General features: G+C 43.5%; 1 protein-coding gene across 1 annotated transcript in view; it reads right to left on the reverse strand.

The window, feature by feature from the left end:
• LOC140393811 (C4b-binding protein alpha chain-like) overlaps positions 1-17,618 on the reverse strand; it is an 82,156-nt gene extending 64,538 nt beyond the window's left edge. The window contains exons 1-3 of the mRNA XM_072480279.1: positions 17,443-17,618; positions 14,022-14,121; positions 4,491-4,564 (exon numbers count right to left, since the gene is read on the reverse strand). Of these exons, the coding sequence (XP_072336380.1) occupies positions 4,491-4,564; positions 14,022-14,121; positions 17,443-17,527 (259 nt within the window). The 5' untranslated portion in view covers positions 17,528-17,618. The remainder of the gene's footprint in view (positions 1-4,490; positions 4,565-14,021; positions 14,122-17,442) is intronic.
• Positions 17,619-18,494: the final 876 nt, after the last annotated feature.

Here is an 18,494-nt window from a genome sequence, read left to right on the forward strand (position 1 = left end):
GTCAGCCATTGGTCGCACATGGCTGGAGGTGCACAAAATGGCGGCGCCCATCCATTGCACGTGGCATCCGCGGGAGAAGATGGCGGCGCCCGGAGGCCACACGTGGCCCTGGAGGAGAAAGATGGCGGCGCCCGCTAGCCGCAAGGGAACCGTGGAGAGGGTTGTGGTGGCGGACGTATTCGCCTCCGGAGACCACAGCGACCGCCTGGGCCTGGAATACCGCCACGAAGTGGACCTTTTTACCACATCCCTTGCAGGTGGATGAACGGGCCAGACAGCACTGTCGGGGGTGCTTGGCTTGCCCGCAAAAATAGCAGCGGGGCCTCCCGGGGTTGCCAGGCTGTCTCGCAGCACAAGCTTGTGGGGGGATGGGAGATGCCTCGGTGTCGGCCGCAGGGGGGATCCACGCTGCCCAGGGGGCTGCCGCGCAGTCGTGGACTAAACGTGGGCATTTCGGGAGGCCGCATCCAGAGAGCCGGCAAGGGTGCCTCCTTGGGGCGTAGTTTCTCTTCCTCCAGCAATCGCTGGCAGATTTGGGAGGACAGCAGACCTGCAACAAAAGCGTCCCGGATCAAAGGTTCTGTGTGATCGCCCGCCAAAACCTGCGGGCAGCTGCAGTCTCCCCCCTACACCAGGAGCGCACGGTAGAATACTTTCAGTGATTCCCCAGGGATCTGTCGCTTCGTCGCTAGTAGATGTCGAGCGTAGACCTGGTTTACAGGGTGAATATAATGTCCTTTCAGCAGCTCCATTGCAGCATCGAAATCGTCCGCGTCCTCGATGAGGGTGTAGATTTCTGGGCTCACCCGCGAGTGCAGGACTTGTAGTTTCTGTTCTCCCGTGGGGGTGCTTTCGGCCGTTCCGAGATATCCGTTGAAACACGCCAGCCAGTGCTTGAAGGTTGCTGCTGAGTTTGCCGCGTGGGGGTTGAGTTGCAGACACTCCGGCTTGATTCGGAGCTCCATCCTTTTAAATCTAGCGTATTAAATTGATACACGATCAATAACCTCAGAAACGAGATTGGAGACAATTGAAGGCTTTAATACGCTAGATGTTTCCCCCAGCAGCGCAGGTACAGAGGAAAGCTGCTGGGGCGGCACGGTCTCTTATACCCCACCTTGCAGGGCGGAGCTAACATACAAGCTTAATCAATGGAACAAGTACATTCTCCACCAATGGTATTCCGGCATTACCAGGTAATCTTCCTAACACAGACTACCACAGTAACAAATTATGATGTCAGTTCACAGCTCTGAATCAAGACACCGCTTCTGTTCCCTACGCCAGTTCTAGAGTTTTCAGTTAACCTTACAAGTTAGTGTGGTTTGTGTTAACTTGTACGCAGATTGATGCGACAGGACACCGATTGCCAAATAAAACCCCTGAAGGTTTTCAAGCCAGTTTCCTTGAAGACCACAGGCAGCCAACAAGGATCAGCTAGAATCCAGTGTTGGTTTCAAAGGTCCAAGTGCAGTTTTCTAACCTACTATCAGTTCGGCCAGTACAAACAGAACTTTTGAGCTGTAAATATTCAATTCAATTTCAAAGCACCTAAATTTCAATTGTGGCAAAGTCTGTTTATGGGTGTGATTTAACAGCCTCATCGTCTCTGCCTTAGTGTCAGAACCAGGCTGCGAATTTCACGAGAGGCCTTTCCCAAGGTTAATGACGCCTGAAATGTCTCGCGAGATTTAACGGGAGTCTCTCAAGACGTCACGGCGGAGATCTCCCCCTCACAGGGTGTTATCCAGATCTGCATATTTTACAGAGTCAATAGGCTTATTTAAATATGCGTTTGTGGGATTCTCCTGGTGCCCGAGACCTAATGGACGCACCTGGGAGACCTTGCCAGGGTGCCGTTTAGTACTGGGATCCACAAATGTGGAACAGCAGTAATGGCACCTGGGGTGGGGGTAGGGGGAGGCTGGAGGGTGTCTCCAAGTCCATTAGACACCATTGGATAGTCAGGAAGGGAATGGAACAGGGAAGGGTGGCACCCTGGCAGTGCCACCAGGCACCCTAGCAGTGCCACCCGGGCACTGTTTGAACACCTGGGTGGCACTGGCAACCTGACAGTGCCAGGATGACCAGGTGCTAGGTTGGCACTTCCAGGGACCGGACCCGGGGGTGTTCCCGAGGGCCTCCCTGAGGTTGGGGGAGATAAGGGGGGTTGAAAACAGAGGGGTGGTGCAGCTGAAATGGGCGGGGGGGGGGGGGGGGGGGGGGGGGAGAAATATCAGCAAAGGCAGACAAAATGGGCTCACCAGCAGGGAATGACTGCTGTCATGTGTGGCCTCGGCAGTGAGAAACTCTCCAGGGCCAAAAAAAACAACACAGTGCCATCAAAGAGCAGCCACCGAGGAACACCCTGCTAAACGTGGCCAAAATCGGATCTAGATTTTTTTTCCCGGTTAAATCACGCCCAACACCTCCTTTTCTGAATGAAGTAATGAAGGTGCGAGATTGCCCGAGAAATCGGCGAAGGCCGATGTAGGTGGGAAAAGCAGCATTGATGCCGCTGACATGAATGGCAGCTTTCTTCGCCATATAGGCTGGAATTTTGAAAATAAACCTTCCAGGATCAGGTCCTGTGGCACATCGCTGGTGGGGCGGTCTCTGATTCACCCGTCCCACCAGCAATTTAGTCAGCTGAGGATTGGGAGCTATTTTCAAAGGTTGCCCCAGCACAGAGAGGGAACAGTAGTTCACTCTGGAACACCCTCAATACTGCCCAGGCATTGCCCCTTGGCCTGGGCATGACCCTCTCCCTCCTGAACACAGCACTCTCTGAGCTCCCCCAAGAAGTCTGTTCCCCAGATGCACACCTTGGGAGACCAGTCGTAATTCACGCCGTTCTCCTGTCACCCTGACGTGGATGGATTTTTTGGCGGTGGGGGATGATTCAGGCATAGGGGCCTGATAATTATATGTTAAAGTATTTAAATGATGAACATGTCCCATCACTGACAGGAGGAGGGGGCAATCATGTCACGTGTTAATGTTGATGGTAAACGTGATTTTGCAAGTCTCGTGATATTTTCTGCTCCCATTGCCAGAACTGCCCAAAACGAATGGAAGCTGGGAATCCCGGCCAAGGGGTCACTCATTTAAAATGGAGATGAGGTAGCACGGTAGCACAGTGGTTAGCACAGTTGATTCACATCTCCAGGGTACCTGGTTCGATTCCTGGCTTGGGTCACTATATGTGCGGAGTCTGCACATTCTCCCCGTGACTGCGTGGGTTTCCTCTGGGTGCTCCGGTTTCTGCCCACAGTCCTAAGGTGTGCGGGTTACGTGGACTGACGATGCTAAATTGCCCTTAGTGTCCAAAAAGGTTAAGTGGGGTTACCGGGTTACGGGGATAGGGTGGAGGTGTGGGCTTGGATCGTGTGTGTTATATTACTTGAAGTAATATGTGTTACTCATTTGTTTATGCCAAGAAGTTCTTAACTTTGATGATGACTACTCAAAGTCGTCCAGTGATAACAAATAATTTACTGAGTAACTAATCAATTAACTTGTGAGTTTGATTCTTTTTTGGCGGTGGGGGGTGATTCCCCCACCGCCACTTTTACTAGTAGTTAAATTAAACAAGATAGAATTAGATTAACTATGAATATTATAATTGCACCGTGAGCTAACTATACACTTCTGTTCTCTCGCCACAACACAAGCAAAGAGAGCAGGAAAACAGATTGAGCTTGTATTTATGCCCCCTGTTAGTGTTGCCTTCTAGTGATCATCTGACTGTGCTGACTACACATTAATCCTTTATGTATATACATATACAGAGATCACTACAGTGTGCTCTTTCTAAGGGCCGGTGCAAACTCGATGGGCTGGATAGCCTCCTTCTGCACTGTAAATTCTATGAGGTGAAACTTCTCTCTCAGGGGATTGTGGGTCTTTTGAACACTCTTCCTGAAAAGATGGTGGAAGCAGAGTCATAGAATATTTTTAACGTAGAGGTAAGCAAAGGTTATCAGGGGGCAGGGGAGATGCATATTTGAGGTTATTATCAGATCTGCCTTGATTTTATTTAATGGTGGAATAGGTTCGAGGGCTGAATGGCCTACACCTGCTCCTTATTTATATGTTGCATTTAGCACCGAACAGCAGAATCTATATCACTGCTGATCATAGATTCCTACAATGCAGGAGGAGGCCATTCGGCCCATCGAGTCTGCATCCATCCTCCGAAAGAGCTCTCTATCTAACCCCACTCCCTCCCCCTCCCCGGGTCCCTGGTGCCATACGTCAGCAGTGCTAGCCACTGAGACACTGTGCCGCCATTGCTGTGCTATAGGTTTTCTTTTAGACCCACTTTAAGCCTTTACATTGACGCTGAAATCTGGCAGTCCAGGTTATTCAATCATCTCAAGATATTAGGATTCTTACCTTCATGATATCTGAACAAATTGAACAGTAAACGACGAGTCTAAAACAATAACAAGTCAGTCAGCTACTTTAAAAATATAATTGCGTCTTACGTTCACATCTTGGGGCTCTGTTGTCCCAGCCTGATCGGTAACAATTCCGCAAACTTCTGCCAACTAATCTGTACCTATGAAAATAAAACAAAGATTCTTAAGGGAAATCAAGAAATGTATTTTGGTCAAAAAGCAATTATAGTGGTGGGCACAAGTCTGGAGAGTACAGGTCGAGAATGTTGCCTCCAATTTAATTGTACACGAAAAAAAATGCTGATACGAACAGGAAGCTGATTGTCTCTTAAAGGACTGCAGAGTTTTATCCAAAGGTCCATTTTTCACCCACAGTCAAGAAAAGTGTGTTTTTCTCAGTGCAGTGCAAATTTCATAAGAAGTCTAAGCCATTCCATCCTAACTGAATCGTCATATATAACATGTTGTTTGTCAATCTGGTGGCATTGTTTCCGCCTTGTGTTGCAATGGTGTTTAGAGGTAGTGGCGGACTTGCATGTTGTGGGGCATTGCGTCCACCTTCATTTCTGGGCCTCCCTCCCCAATGATATCATGCCTCTCCCCCATGACATCATGCCTGTTCCCTGTGACATCATGCCACACACCCCCATGAAGTCACACCTCTCCCAATTTTCTTTTGCGATGGGTTTTTTCTCACTATCTTGAAGATGTTTATGCTGGCAGTTAGTTGGGCACAATGCAGACTTTCACACAGACATCTTTTTTGCTCTATTTTTTTTAAAAGTGCAAGTGCAGAATCAATCAATACGAGAGGACTGCAAAGGCTCTGAAGTTGGCTGTTTTCACTATTATTGAGTTATTAAAATATAAATCTGTACATCTCTTAAAAGGAACTTAATCTGCAAGGCATTTCTACATTGTACAAAATCATTATTGTGCTTATTATAATTCAATACCCTGGCTCCATCCATAATTCTTCATCATAATTATGGTGCTCCCAGTTTATTCTAATAAAAAGGGCATGTTTGGCTCGGATGGGTAGTTAAAGTCTGAAAGATATGGTTCCCCGACCCAAACCTGGCCTGGGAATTGAATCACCTCGATGACCTCACCTCGCTGCTGGCTGCCTGGCTACGGCCTGCCCTCCCCAACCCTGGGTGGAGAAGCCTTGCTGCTCTTTTTGCAAAAAAACACAGGAGATCTTCGCGTCCGCTGCTGTTTCTCTCCCTCCAATTACCTCAATGACTTTGGGTCAGTGTTTTCCCACTCTTAAGGGGACTCGACCAATCAGTCTGTCTGTCATGTGAGAGTACCTTTAAGAAATGGGTGTTTATAAATGGGCGTGTATATAATATGTGTAGTGAGAGTACCTTTAAGAAATGGGTGTTTCCTACTGCAGTGATGTCAGAGTGTGGGTGGAGCTGGGCTGTCTGTCAACTTGTTACTTTCGCTTTTGAGCAGGCTGCAGGGTGTGTTTTAGTTTTGTTTTCAGTGTTGGAGCTGAAGCCAGACAGAGCAGGTGTGCTGCTGTGCTCTCTGCCACCAAAAGGCTATCTCTTGATCATTTGGTGAATTCTGAATTACAAATGTTTTCAGTAGTGACTTTAACATAGAACATAGAACATAGAACGATACAGCGCAGTACAGGCCCTTCGGCCCATGATGTTGCACCGAAACAAAAGCCATCTAACCTAAACTATGCCATTATCATCCATATGTTTATCCAATAAACTTTTAAATGCCCTCAATGTTGGCGAGTTCACTACTGTAGCAGGTAGCGCATTCCACAGCCTCACTACTCTTTGCGTAAAGAACCTACCTCTGACCTCTGTCCTATATCTATTACCCCTCAGTTTAAAGCTATGTCCCCTCGTGCCAGCCATTTCCATCCGCGGGAGAAGGCTCTCACTGTCCACCCTATCTAACCCCCTGATCATTTTGTATGCCTCTATTAAGTCTCCTCTTAACCTTCTTCTCTCCAATGAAAACAACCTCAAGTCCATCAGCCTTTCCTCATAAGATTTTCCCTCCATACCAGGCAACATCCTGGTAAATCTCCTCTGCACCCGCTCCAAAGCCTCCACGTCCTTCCTATAATGCGGTGACCAGAACTGTACGCAATACTCCAAATGCGGCCGTACCAGAGTTCTGTACAGCTGCAACATGACCTCCTGACTCCGGAACTCAATCCCTCTACCAATAAAGGCCAACACTCCATAGGCCTTCTTCACAACCCTATCAACCTGGGTGGCAACTTTCAGGGATCTATGTACATGGACACCTAGATCCCTCTGCTCATCCACACTTCCAAGAACTTTACCATTAGCCAAATATTCCGCATTCCTGTTATTCCTTCCAAAGTGAATCACCTCACACTTCTCTACATTAAACTCCATTTGCCACCTCTCAGCCCAGCTCTGCAGCTTATCTATATCCCTCTGTAACCTGCTACATCCTTCCACACTATCGACAACATCACCGACTTTAGTATCGTCTGCAAATTTACTCACCCACCCTTCTAGGTCATTGATAAAAATGACAAACAGCAACGGCCCCAGAACAGATCCTTGTGGTACTCCACTTGTAACTGAACTCCATTCTGAACATTTCCCATCAACCACCACCCTCTGTCTTCTTTCAGCTAGCCAATTTCTGATCCACATCTCTAAATCACCCTCAATCCCCAGCCTCCGTATTTTCTGCAATAGCCTACCGTGGGGAACGCTTTGCTGAAATCCATATACACCACATCAACTGTTCTACCCTCGTCTACCTGTTCAGTCACCTTCTCAAAGAACTCGATAAGGTTTGTGAGGCATGACCTACCCTTCACAAAGCCATGCTGACTATCCCTGATCATATTATTCCTATCTAGATGATTATAAATCTTGTCTCTTATAATCCCCTCCAAGACTTTACCCACTACAGACGTGAGGCTCACCGGTCTATAGTTGCCGGGGTTGTCTCTGCTCCCCTTTTTGAACAAAGGGACCACATTTGCTATCCTCCAGTCCTCTGGCACTATTCCTGTAGCCAATGATGACATAAAAATCAAAGCCAAAGGTCCAGCAATCTCTTCCCTGGCCTCCCAGAGAATCCTAGGATAAATCCCATCAGGACCCGGGGACTTATCTATTTTCAGCCTGTCCAGAATTGCCAACACCTCTTCCCTACGTACCTCAATGCCATCTATTCTATTAGCCTGGGTCTCAGCATTCTCCTCCACAACATTATCTTTTTCCTGAGTGAATACTGACGAAACATATTCATTTAGTATCTCGCCTATCTCTTCAGACTCCACACACAACTTCCCATCCCTGTCCTTGACTGGTCCTACCCTTTCCCTAGTCATTCGCTTATTCCTGACATACCTATAGAAAGCTTTTGGGTTTTCCTTGATCCTACCTGCCAAATACTTCTCATGTCCCCTCCTTGCTCGTCTTAGCTCTCTCTTTAGATCCTTCCTCGCTACCTTGTAACTATCCATCGCCCCAACTGAAACTTCACACCTCATCTTCACATAGGCCTCCTTCTTCCTCTTAACAAGAGATTCCACTTCTTTGGTAAACCACGGTTCCCTCGCTCGACGCCTTCCTACCTGCCTGACCGGTACATACTTATCAAAGTATCTAACCCTATGTGCTTCTGATAAAGGTTTTGTTTTTCAGTCGTATGGATGTTAAAAAGGAAAGCTTAAAGGTTTACTTAGTGTTGTATTCTTTGGGGGTTGTATTTGAATTAATGGTTGCTAAGATGTTCACTGTATGTTATAAAAAGGTTAACTTGAGTTCATAGAATAGACATTGTTTTGTTTTTAAAAAATACTTTTCCATTTCTACTGTACCACAACTGCAGAGTGGGCTGTGTGCTCCCCATACTACAATCTGGTAAAAGATGTGAGTCAAGTGAACTCCATGATACACTTTGGGTTTCTCTAAACCCGCGCCTGCACCCTCATCACTCGCACCAACCGCCACTTTGAATGGTTTCGGATAATTTGGGATGGCTAACGCAGGAGCAGTGGTTAACACAGCCTTCAGGCCTGTTGACGCTCCGCTGCCCACTGGAATTTATTACGCTTCTTGAGCAAGTCCGTCAGTGGAGCGACCACACTGCTAAAATTCGGAACAAATTTCCGGTAAAATCCACTCACACCAAGAAATCGCATTATTTCCCGTCGTGTCGAGGGTAACGGAAACTCCCCAATAACTTTTCTTTTCACATCCCATGGGACCATTCGACCCTGTCCGATTGTATGGCCAAGGAAAGTGACTTGGGCCTTTCCAAATTCACTTTTGGCTAGGTTTATCACCAAACCCGCCACTTGAAGTCGATCAAATAACTCCATCAGATGTTTCAAAAGTTCTGTCCATGTCTGGCTGAAAATTACCAGATCGTTGATGTGTACCACACAATTGGGTAATCCTGAAACAACTTTGTTAGTTAACCGTTGAAATGTGGCTGGGGCGTTTTTCATGCCAAATGGCATAACTTTGAATTGGTATATACCATCTGGAGTCACAAAAGCTGAAATCTCCTTAGCCCTTTCGGTTAAAGGTACCTGCCAGTAACCTTTAAGCAAATCCAGTTTGGAAATAAAAGCTGATTGCCCTCCTTTCTCAATGCTATCCTCCAAATGTGGGACAGGATAAGAGTCCATTCTTGTAACTACATTAACCTTTCTATAGTCCACATACAACCGTTGGGTACCGTCTGGTTTTCGTACCATCACTATGGGTGAGCTCCATTGGCTGTAACCCACTTCAATTATTCCATTTTTAAGCATACTCTCAATCTCTTTGTAAACCTGTGCCAATTTTAAAGGGTTAAGTCTGTATGGATGTTGTTTGATCGGAACAGCCTTTCCCACATCTACATCATGTATAGCCATTTTAGTACTTCCCAATTTATCTCCATAAATATGACCATGTGATATCAATAACTCTTTCAGGTCAGTCCGTTTTTCCTCTTGAAGGTAACTCAACAATTTATCCCAATTTTTAAGAACGTCCTTGTTTTCCAATTTAATTTGAGGTATGTCAAATTCACAGTCATCTGGATTTGGTTCGTCACTTTGAGTTAGAATCATTAGTTTCTCTCCTTCCCTTTCAAAGTACCTTTTAAGCATATTCACATGACACACTCGGTGAGTCTTCCTTCCATCTGGTGTTTTTACCACATAATTCACCTCACTTAACTTCTTTTAAATCTGATAAGGTCCACAAAACCTTGCTTTAAAAGGTTCACCTACCACTGGTAACAACACTAAAACTTTATCACCAATGGCAAAACTACGAACTTTGGATTTCCTGTCCGCTACCCGTTTCATCACATTTTGTGCAACTTTTAAATGCTGGCCAGCCAATTCACCTGCTCTATTTAATCGTTCCCTAAAATTTGACACGTAATCCAATAATGTAAGTTCTGATTTCTCACTCACCAATTTTTCCTTAATCAATTTAAGTGGTCCTCTTGCCTCATGACCAAAAATTAATTCAAAAGGACTGAATTTGATTGACTCATTTGGTGCATCCCAAATTGCAAACAGTACGAATGGAATTCCTTTATCCCAATCCTCTGGATAATCTTGACAATAAGCCCTCAAAATTGTCATTAATGTCTGATGTCACCTTTCTAATGCTCCCTGCGATTCTGGACGGTACGCAGTTGATTTAAATTGTTTTACTCCTAAGCTATCCATAACATCTTTGAATAACCTTGAGGTAAAATGTGATCCTTGATGCGATTGTATTTCTGTGGGTAGTCCATATCTAGTAAAGAATTTAAGTAACTCCTCCACAATCTTTTTAGCTGTAATATTACGTACTGGAATGGCCTCTGGAAACCTAGTAGCACATCCATTAGAGTCAAAAGATATTGATTCCCACTTTTTGTTTGAGGAAGTGATCCTACACAATCAATTAGGACCCTTGTAAAAGGTTCCTCAAATGCTGGAATGGGTATTAAGGGCACTGGTTTTGTCACTGGTTGAGGTTTCCCTATCGCTTGACATGTGTGACATGATTGACAAAATTTAACTACATCTTTATGTCGTCCAGGGCAATGAAAATGTTTCTGGTATACACTCAGATTCCTCTTCAAAATATGCTTTCTGATACATCCGTTTTATTTCTATATCTTTTTGTTGTAACTCCGCCAATTTTCCTGAACTAAAAATAACCGCCTCATCTTCCACCTGTTCTTGTTCTTTTTCAACCATCTGATCAAAAATCATTTCTGATAATTGCACTTGAACGTCATCTTCACTCTTTGATTTCTCCTCTTGTCTTAACCTGTGACTTTGCGAACTTGTTACTACACAATCCAGAAAAATCCCAGAATTTGCGTCCATCAACCCTTCAGTTGTTGGATTTTCCACTGGCGTATCAACCACAGTAGGCATCACTCCCATCTGCGATCCAGGTATATCATTACCCAAGATAATCTGTATTCCTGGACAAGATACTTTCTCTATTACTCCTACTACCACTTCACCATTCTTCACTGGACTTTCCAACGTTACCTTATATAATTGAACACTACTCCTCTCACCTTGAATTCCACATATTACCACCTTTTCTGGCAACATTCTTCCCAAACTGCATAACTCCTCATCTCTTACCATTAAAGATTGAATAGCTCCCGTATCTCTTAAAATTGTGACTTCTTTACCTGCATCTCCTGATACACATGAGTCAACTTTACCCACACAAGTAAATTATTTAGAGATCTGGCACCTTCTGATCAATCACCTCTTGATCAGGCTGTACAATCTTTTGCACATCCTTCTCTTCACTTGGGCTTTCCTTTACCACTGTGACAAACCTGTGTCGTATCCTGTTTTACCACATCTGCCTTCCCAGTGCTTTTCTTCAACCACCAACACTGTGACTTTACATGGCCTAGTTTATTACAGTGAAAACATTTGAAACTTTTCACTTCTTTTCCACCCTCCTGGATTTCTTTTTAAATCTGAGGTACACTCTCCTTATTATCTCCCACCAGATCGCCTTTACTTTTACCACTTGAGTATTTCTCATGTCCCCAGTTTCTATCCCTCACCGGCTGAAATTGATGTCGGAAACCAAGCTTTGATTTATGAACAAATTCATAATTATCTGCCATTTCTGCTGCTAATCTTGCAGTTTTTACCCTCTGCTCTTCCACATGAGTGGAAACTCCTCCAAAAATATAATTTCTCTGAGAGCTTCATCCTTTGGTCTATTTTCAAAGCCCTTATCCACCTATCAAAATTACTCAGTTTGAGCCTTTCAAACTCCATGTCTGTTTGATCAAATTCTTTCCTTACATTTCCAAACCTTTGTCTGTAGGCTTCAGGTACTAGTTCATATGCACCTCAGATGGATTTTTTCACCTCCTCATACGTCCGAGATACCTCCTCTGATAGTGATGGAAACACTTCACCAGCCCTACCTACCAGCTTTGTTTGAATCAGTAATACCCACATGTCCTGTGGCTATTTCATTTGTTTAGCTACCTTCTCAAATGAAATGAAAAAGGTTTCCCCTTCCTTCTCGTCTTGGCAATGCTTGGACCTATTTAAATAGATCCCCACCAAGTCGTCGACTATGACACTCTTTCTCACTATCCTCATCACTATCCTCCAACTGTACGTTTCCCTTTACATTGGTGAATTTTAACTGACTGTTATGTTTCATCGTCATTTTCTGAAGTTCAAACACTCTCTCTTTTTCCCTTTCCTCTCTATCTCTTTCTTTTTGTTCTGCTATGGCTATTCTTTCTTTGTTTCTTTCTTCTCTCTCCTTTTCTTTTCCCCCGATTTGTGTATCCCTCTCTCTTTCTTTTTCTCTCATGGCATATTTAAGCTGCTTTAATTCTTTTTCATGTTCAAGTTGCTTAATCTGCATCTAGATCTTTGCCATTTCTAATGAGTCAGACTGTATCTCAGGTAACTTTAAATGCTCAGCCACCGCCATGAATACCTTATCTTTCTACATTTTGACAGGTAATGTTAACTGCAATGTTTTTGCCAAATCTAACAGTCTGCTTTTAGTCCCTGTCCGTAAGGTACTGCACGTGACTGTCTCCACCCCCAAAAACATCTGAGCCTCTGAAAGAGCCATTGTCCACAATACACTCCCTACTTAACCTATAATACCACACCTGAAAAGCAACCACAGAATGCTCACCCCTCACTGTCTTTTAGTTCACTAAGCCAATCCAATAGATAGACTTTTATCCCGGATGAGCCCCCAATTTGTTATGGGCCAGGGTTTTGAGATTCCCAAAGTGTATCATGGAGTTCACCTGACCCACAACATTTAATAGATTGTGGTATGCGGAGCACACGGCCCACTCTACAGGTGTGGTACAGCAGAAATGGAAAAGTATTTTTTAAAGCAATGTTTATTCTATGAACTCAAGTTAACCTTTTTAAAACATAAAGTGAACATCTTAGCAACCATTAATTCAAATAGAATCCCCAAAGACTACAACACTAAGCAATCCTTTGAGCTTTCCTTTTAACATCCATACGACTTAAAACACATTTTACCAGAAGCACATCAAGTTAAAGTCACTACTGTTATTAGTTTTAAATCACCAGGATCGATTTACAGTCTTTAGATTACAGAGAGAGATTCATACACCTTCTGGCTGTGACTGCAGCTATCCAGCTCTGAAAACGAAACTAGAACACACCCTGCAGCCTGCTCAAAAACGAAAGTAAAAAGCTGACAGACAGCCCAGCTCCATCCACTCTCTGACATCATTGCAGTAGTAAACACCCATTTCTTAAAGGTACTCTCACTACAGATACTTATATACATACCCATTTATGAACACCCATTTCTTAAAGGTACTCTCACATGACAACTGCAATAAAGTTACTGTGACAAATCCCTAGTCACCACATTCCGGCGCCTGTTCGGGTACACTGAGGGCGAATTCAGAATATCCAATTCACCTGACCAGCACATCTTTCGGGAGCTTTGGGAGAAAACCAGAGCACCTGGAGGAAATGTATCGGGGAGCGGACATAGGTAGTGTGACCTTTCGGAGAGTTGGTGCAGACTCGATGCTCCTTCTGCGCTGTAGGGATTCTATGGACCACCAGTCACCTTGCCCCCTCAAAGGGGAAAGCAGCCTCTGGTTATCTGGGACAATGGCAACTTTATGACTTTTACTCTTATTCTTAAACTAATCTTAATCAGTTTAGTTCTTAAACTAATCTTAATTCAGACATACAGGATCAATAATTTTGTGTTAAGGATAGATTGGGGCAAAGTTCACCTACCAATAATTCTGTAATCCATTGCTCCAACCATGCATTTTAATGGATGTAAAATCACAGGCTATGCGCACTCAATTTCCCAAGATAGGCTCCCCGTGAACTCTTGTCCACTGGGTTTGTTAGATGCTGCGAACAGCTTTGACATTCCAGCGTGCACCAAAATAGCTGGGATATTAATTACATAAAAGTGGAGCACCCAGGATTGTAGCAGGCACAGACCAAGGGAAAATTCAAGTTCCAAAGCCAGGTTCATTGGGGGCAGATGAAAAGGCAAAAATTAACAAATTCTCAAATCAAAAGATCTTTTGTGTTTTTTATAAATTCAGTTGGCATTGAATACTTACCCTGGGAGACACTGATATTTCAACTTCCATATAAAATCAGTACGTTCCAAAGTAGCAAAATATCCATTTTCAATGGGGTCTGGATCACGACAGTCTATTGCTACAAAGGGGAGAAAATGGGACAAGCGTGAATAGTCTCCAATATGAGCTTGCAATGTGATCAGAGAAATGTCATTACCTGTAGTTTGAAAGATGTTGCACAATTAGAAGTCCTAATATTATCACAGCATATTTTCCTCCTTACTACGTGGTTTTAGATTTCTTTTCCCTCTTCTGGAATCTTCTACACTTCTGGAATCTAATATCATCTTAAGAACTCACAAGCTGGGGTAAGCTCAGATTAGATGCACATCTTCATTTGTGAAATTGGTGTCGGGACCTTATTATTGAGTGACAGGCACTCGGTCTACACTATCGGTTCCGTGGCTGTGTGGGGGTGGTAGACCAAATCTCTCTTTTCCTGCACCCACTTAAAAATTATATCCTTTAGTTCATATTGCTTCTCCTCATTCCTTCTCCCAAAATGTGTCACTTCACACTTCTCTGCATTAAATAAAATCTGCCATGGGTCTGCCAATTTCATCAGTCTATCTGGGACCCACCTGGCTTCACCCGCAAACCATGGAGTTGCAGTCTCGTGGGTGGGCAGGTAGGCTGTGGGAAAATCACCTGCAGAGGTTTACAAGCCCCCCTGCCTGCAAATTCACTGCGGGGGCGAGGATGGGTGAGGGATAAAATCCTGCCCATGGCGATTAAATTAACAACAATTAAAATTAGTTTCAGATCTGGACTGAATTTGGTCAATTTTTTTATAAAATCTATAATTTCTGCCTTGAAATGTGTACTCCATCCAAATCGCATTTTGACTTCCCATCACACATTCTAATTAGATCAATCCCCGCTCAATTAGTTGTAGACAATGGTGATATTAATTGGGAAATGTTAAATTGTGGTTTATTTTATGCATATTGATGGGTAGAATGAACTTTCAGTTAAGAATTTTCCCATCAGAATCAAAACTGAGATAATTAAATGATCTGCACCTTGTCAATTGTGAAAAGTTCACACCAGATTTGTTTCCCTCCCTTTGTGAAAACACTGCGATTTACCTAGTATATTTGTGTCTTTCTTAACGGCATGGTGGCACAGTGGTTAGCATTGTTGCCTCACTGTGCCAGCGACCAGTCTTGTGTGAAGTTTGCACATGTGTCTGCAATGATTTCCTCTGGGTGCTCCGGTTTTCTCCCACAGTCCAAAGATATGGAGGTTAGGTGGATTGGCCATGCTAAAACAAATTGCCCCTTAGTGTTCAAAAATGTGTAAGTTAAGTGAGGTTACGGGGATAGGGTGGAGGAGTAGGCTTATGGAGTGATCTTTTGGAGGGTTGATGGGCCGAATGGTCTCCTCGTGCGTATGGATTCTGTGGAAAATAACAATATAAAATTCTCTGCACGCCTAAGTTTCCCATCCTCTTCCTTGGTTATTGCATTTCCGAGTTTCCTGCCATCTTCAAACATTCAAATTGTCCTCTGTACATCCAAGTTTAAGTCATTGATATAAATCAAAAAGAGCAGTGGTCCTAATACCGACCCCTGAAGAACATCACTGTGTACTCCCTTTAAGTCTAACAAGCAGCCCAACACCAATACTCTCCGCTTTCTGTCTCTTAGCCAACATCGCATCCATGAGTGCTACAGTCACTCTCTGGCTTTAAATTTGCCAATAGGTCTATTACGTGATACCTTACCAAATGTCTTTTAAAAGTCCATATGCACATCAACCTTATTATCCTCAGCAACCCTTTCCATTACTCAATCAAATTAGCCAAACAATTTCCTTCGCATAAATCTGCACTTACTTTCATTTATCAGTCCATATTTTTCAAAATGCCAATTAACTTTGTCCCAGATAATTGGCCCTTATATCTTTTGCCCTCCACTCTATGAAGCTTACTTGCCTGTTTTAATGTCTCTCTTTTTTTTTTGAACAGAGGTACAACATCCTCCAGTCCCCATGTCTAAGGTGGATGAGGAGATTGTGGCCAGGGCCTCTGCAATGTACACCCTTACTTCCCTCAGTAAATGAGGATGTATTCCATCTGGGAAGTGGCTGATTTTTCCATTTTGAGGTTTACCTCCTCTAACTTCCAACAAAACCTCCAAATCTGGATATGACGGCCCGGCACTCTTGCAGATTCTCCTGAACCTACCATTGCTCCAAATCCTCTGTAATACGTGCCTGCAGACAAAGTGCACAGCCCCAATAGAAGGTACATTTTCAATCATATCATGAACATGTAAAATTAGCCCTCCTCTAACACGTGCAGTGCTATTCCATTTCAAACAGTTCCACAGATTTGGGGTTCCTCTGGGAACACATTCAAAGCAATTCACAACTTAAGTATGTGGATGATTTCTTTGAGAAAGGAGAAAGATTTATTTAATTGAAAAAAACCTTATAAAATGGAAACAAGGTGGCAATGGTTTGGAAATTAACATCTATTCTGGAAATAGAGCCCAGCAGCAAACTATCCCAATTAAACTCCAGCTGCATAAAATGGAAACTCAATTTGTTACAGATGATACAGTGGTTAGCGTTGCTGCCTCATAGCACCAGGGACCCGGGTTCAATTCCAGCCTTGGGTGACTTTCTGTGTGGAGTTTGTACATTCTCCCCGTGTCTGAGTGGTTTTCCTACGGGTGCCCCGGTTTCCTCCCACAGTCTAAAGCTGTGCAGGTTAGGTGGATTCGCCATGATAGATTGGCCTTAGTGGCCAAAAGGTTTGGTAAGGTTACTAGATTACAGGGATAGGGTGGGGGAATGTGTCTAGACACGGAGCTCTCGCTCAAAGGGTCAGTGGAGACTTGATGTGTTCGGATGGCCTCCTTCTGCACTGTAGGGATTCTGTGATTCAATGAAACAATTCCCAGTGTGCTATTATTTACTCATTTTTTTTTGGTTAGAATTACTAGATAGCGCCTTTAACAGGCAATCGACATCAAATAATTTTTTTAATGTTTTAACCTTAAAGATACCAAATTTTTTGCTTTAAAGGCAAATTATTAACGTTCTAAAAATTTTGCGGTCAGGTCGCTTTATGTACAAATATTCTGCTTGGTTCCAAGAAGCTTTAGGTATGTTTTTCCGAAAGCTATACAGAATGATGTAGTTCTCTATCCCCGTGCCATTTTTCGCATGCACTGTGATGTATTTGTTAACATATATTTTTTACACAAGCCTCATGTGATCCAGCCTGCTTCAACACTCTAAACACAAGTCGGTCATTAAAAATACATATTGCTGTATTTGTTTTTTAACCGTTAACCTGCATTAGTAAAATCGCTCACATTTCTCGCGGCTCTCCATAGATAATGCTCAAATGAATCTATCTACTATCACCGACAAAAAAAAAAAATCTTACCCATCGCAGCCATGATATGCACAATGTAAATGAATGTTATTGCTGTTTTGATTTTCTGAAACATTTCTGTATTTTTCTTTCCCATCCTAACTTGATTTTTAGTGATGCGCTCCTCTACCTTGGGACCTTCTTTCAAATGAGCTGTTTGGAATTTGACGTTTTGATTCTATCGATTTTGAGGTGGTGCATGGTTTTGTTGATCAAAACAGGGTTGTGTCCACAAAAGCCTAACTGATATTTCTCAGAAATTGCAAAGAAGAGAAAAAAAAAAGGCTTTTATAAAGCAACGGGTGAACTAGTTCAGGGGCATAATTTCACAATCAGCATATTCCCGTCTGAAACGATTGAAGTCAAACAGGGTTTATGGGAATTGTGATGATAAGTTCCATTATTAAAGCGTATGTTAATCTGCTCACCGTCAACATTTCTTTCACTTGTTTCAAAAATAATTGAAATTCTTCAAGCCAAAGGGACAGACATGAAATAATACTCGCCTTTCATTCAAAAAAGTTGACCAAAACTAGGATTTATTATAATTTCCAAACCTGAATTTCCCCACTCCTGTTTACTCAGGTAGAAAAAAAGCTTTGCCAAATCAATCAATTTAGTAAATTATTAGAAGAAATATCTAGTCTAATCAGAAGTCTACGTAATCATTTACAGCAACTAAAATGTTCACTTTGTGTAATATAAGCTGAATTTTTTTTTAGATTTTACCAATTAAGGGGCAATTTAACTTGGCCGATCCAGCTACCCTGCACAACTTTGGGTTGCGGGGGGGGGGGGGGGGGGGGGGGGGGGGGGTGAGACCCACGCAGACATGGGGCTAATGTGCAAATTCCACACAGACAGTGACCCGGGGCCAGGATTGAATCCAGATCCTTGGCGCCATGAGGCAGCAGTGCTAACCACTGTGCCATCATGCCGCCTCTACATATAAGATTAATTAACACAATTTAATCACACCAACTGTGCAGGGACAGAGGGACCTTGCGGGTGCATGTGCTTTGAAGATGGCAGGGCATGGGGAGGGCTGTTAGAAAAGCATATGG

This window comes from Scyliorhinus torazame, chromosome 17 (assembly GCF_047496885.1).
Source record: "Scyliorhinus torazame isolate Kashiwa2021f chromosome 17, sScyTor2.1, whole genome shotgun sequence".
Lineage (NCBI taxonomy): Eukaryota > Metazoa > Chordata > Chondrichthyes > Carcharhiniformes > Scyliorhinidae > Scyliorhinus > Scyliorhinus torazame.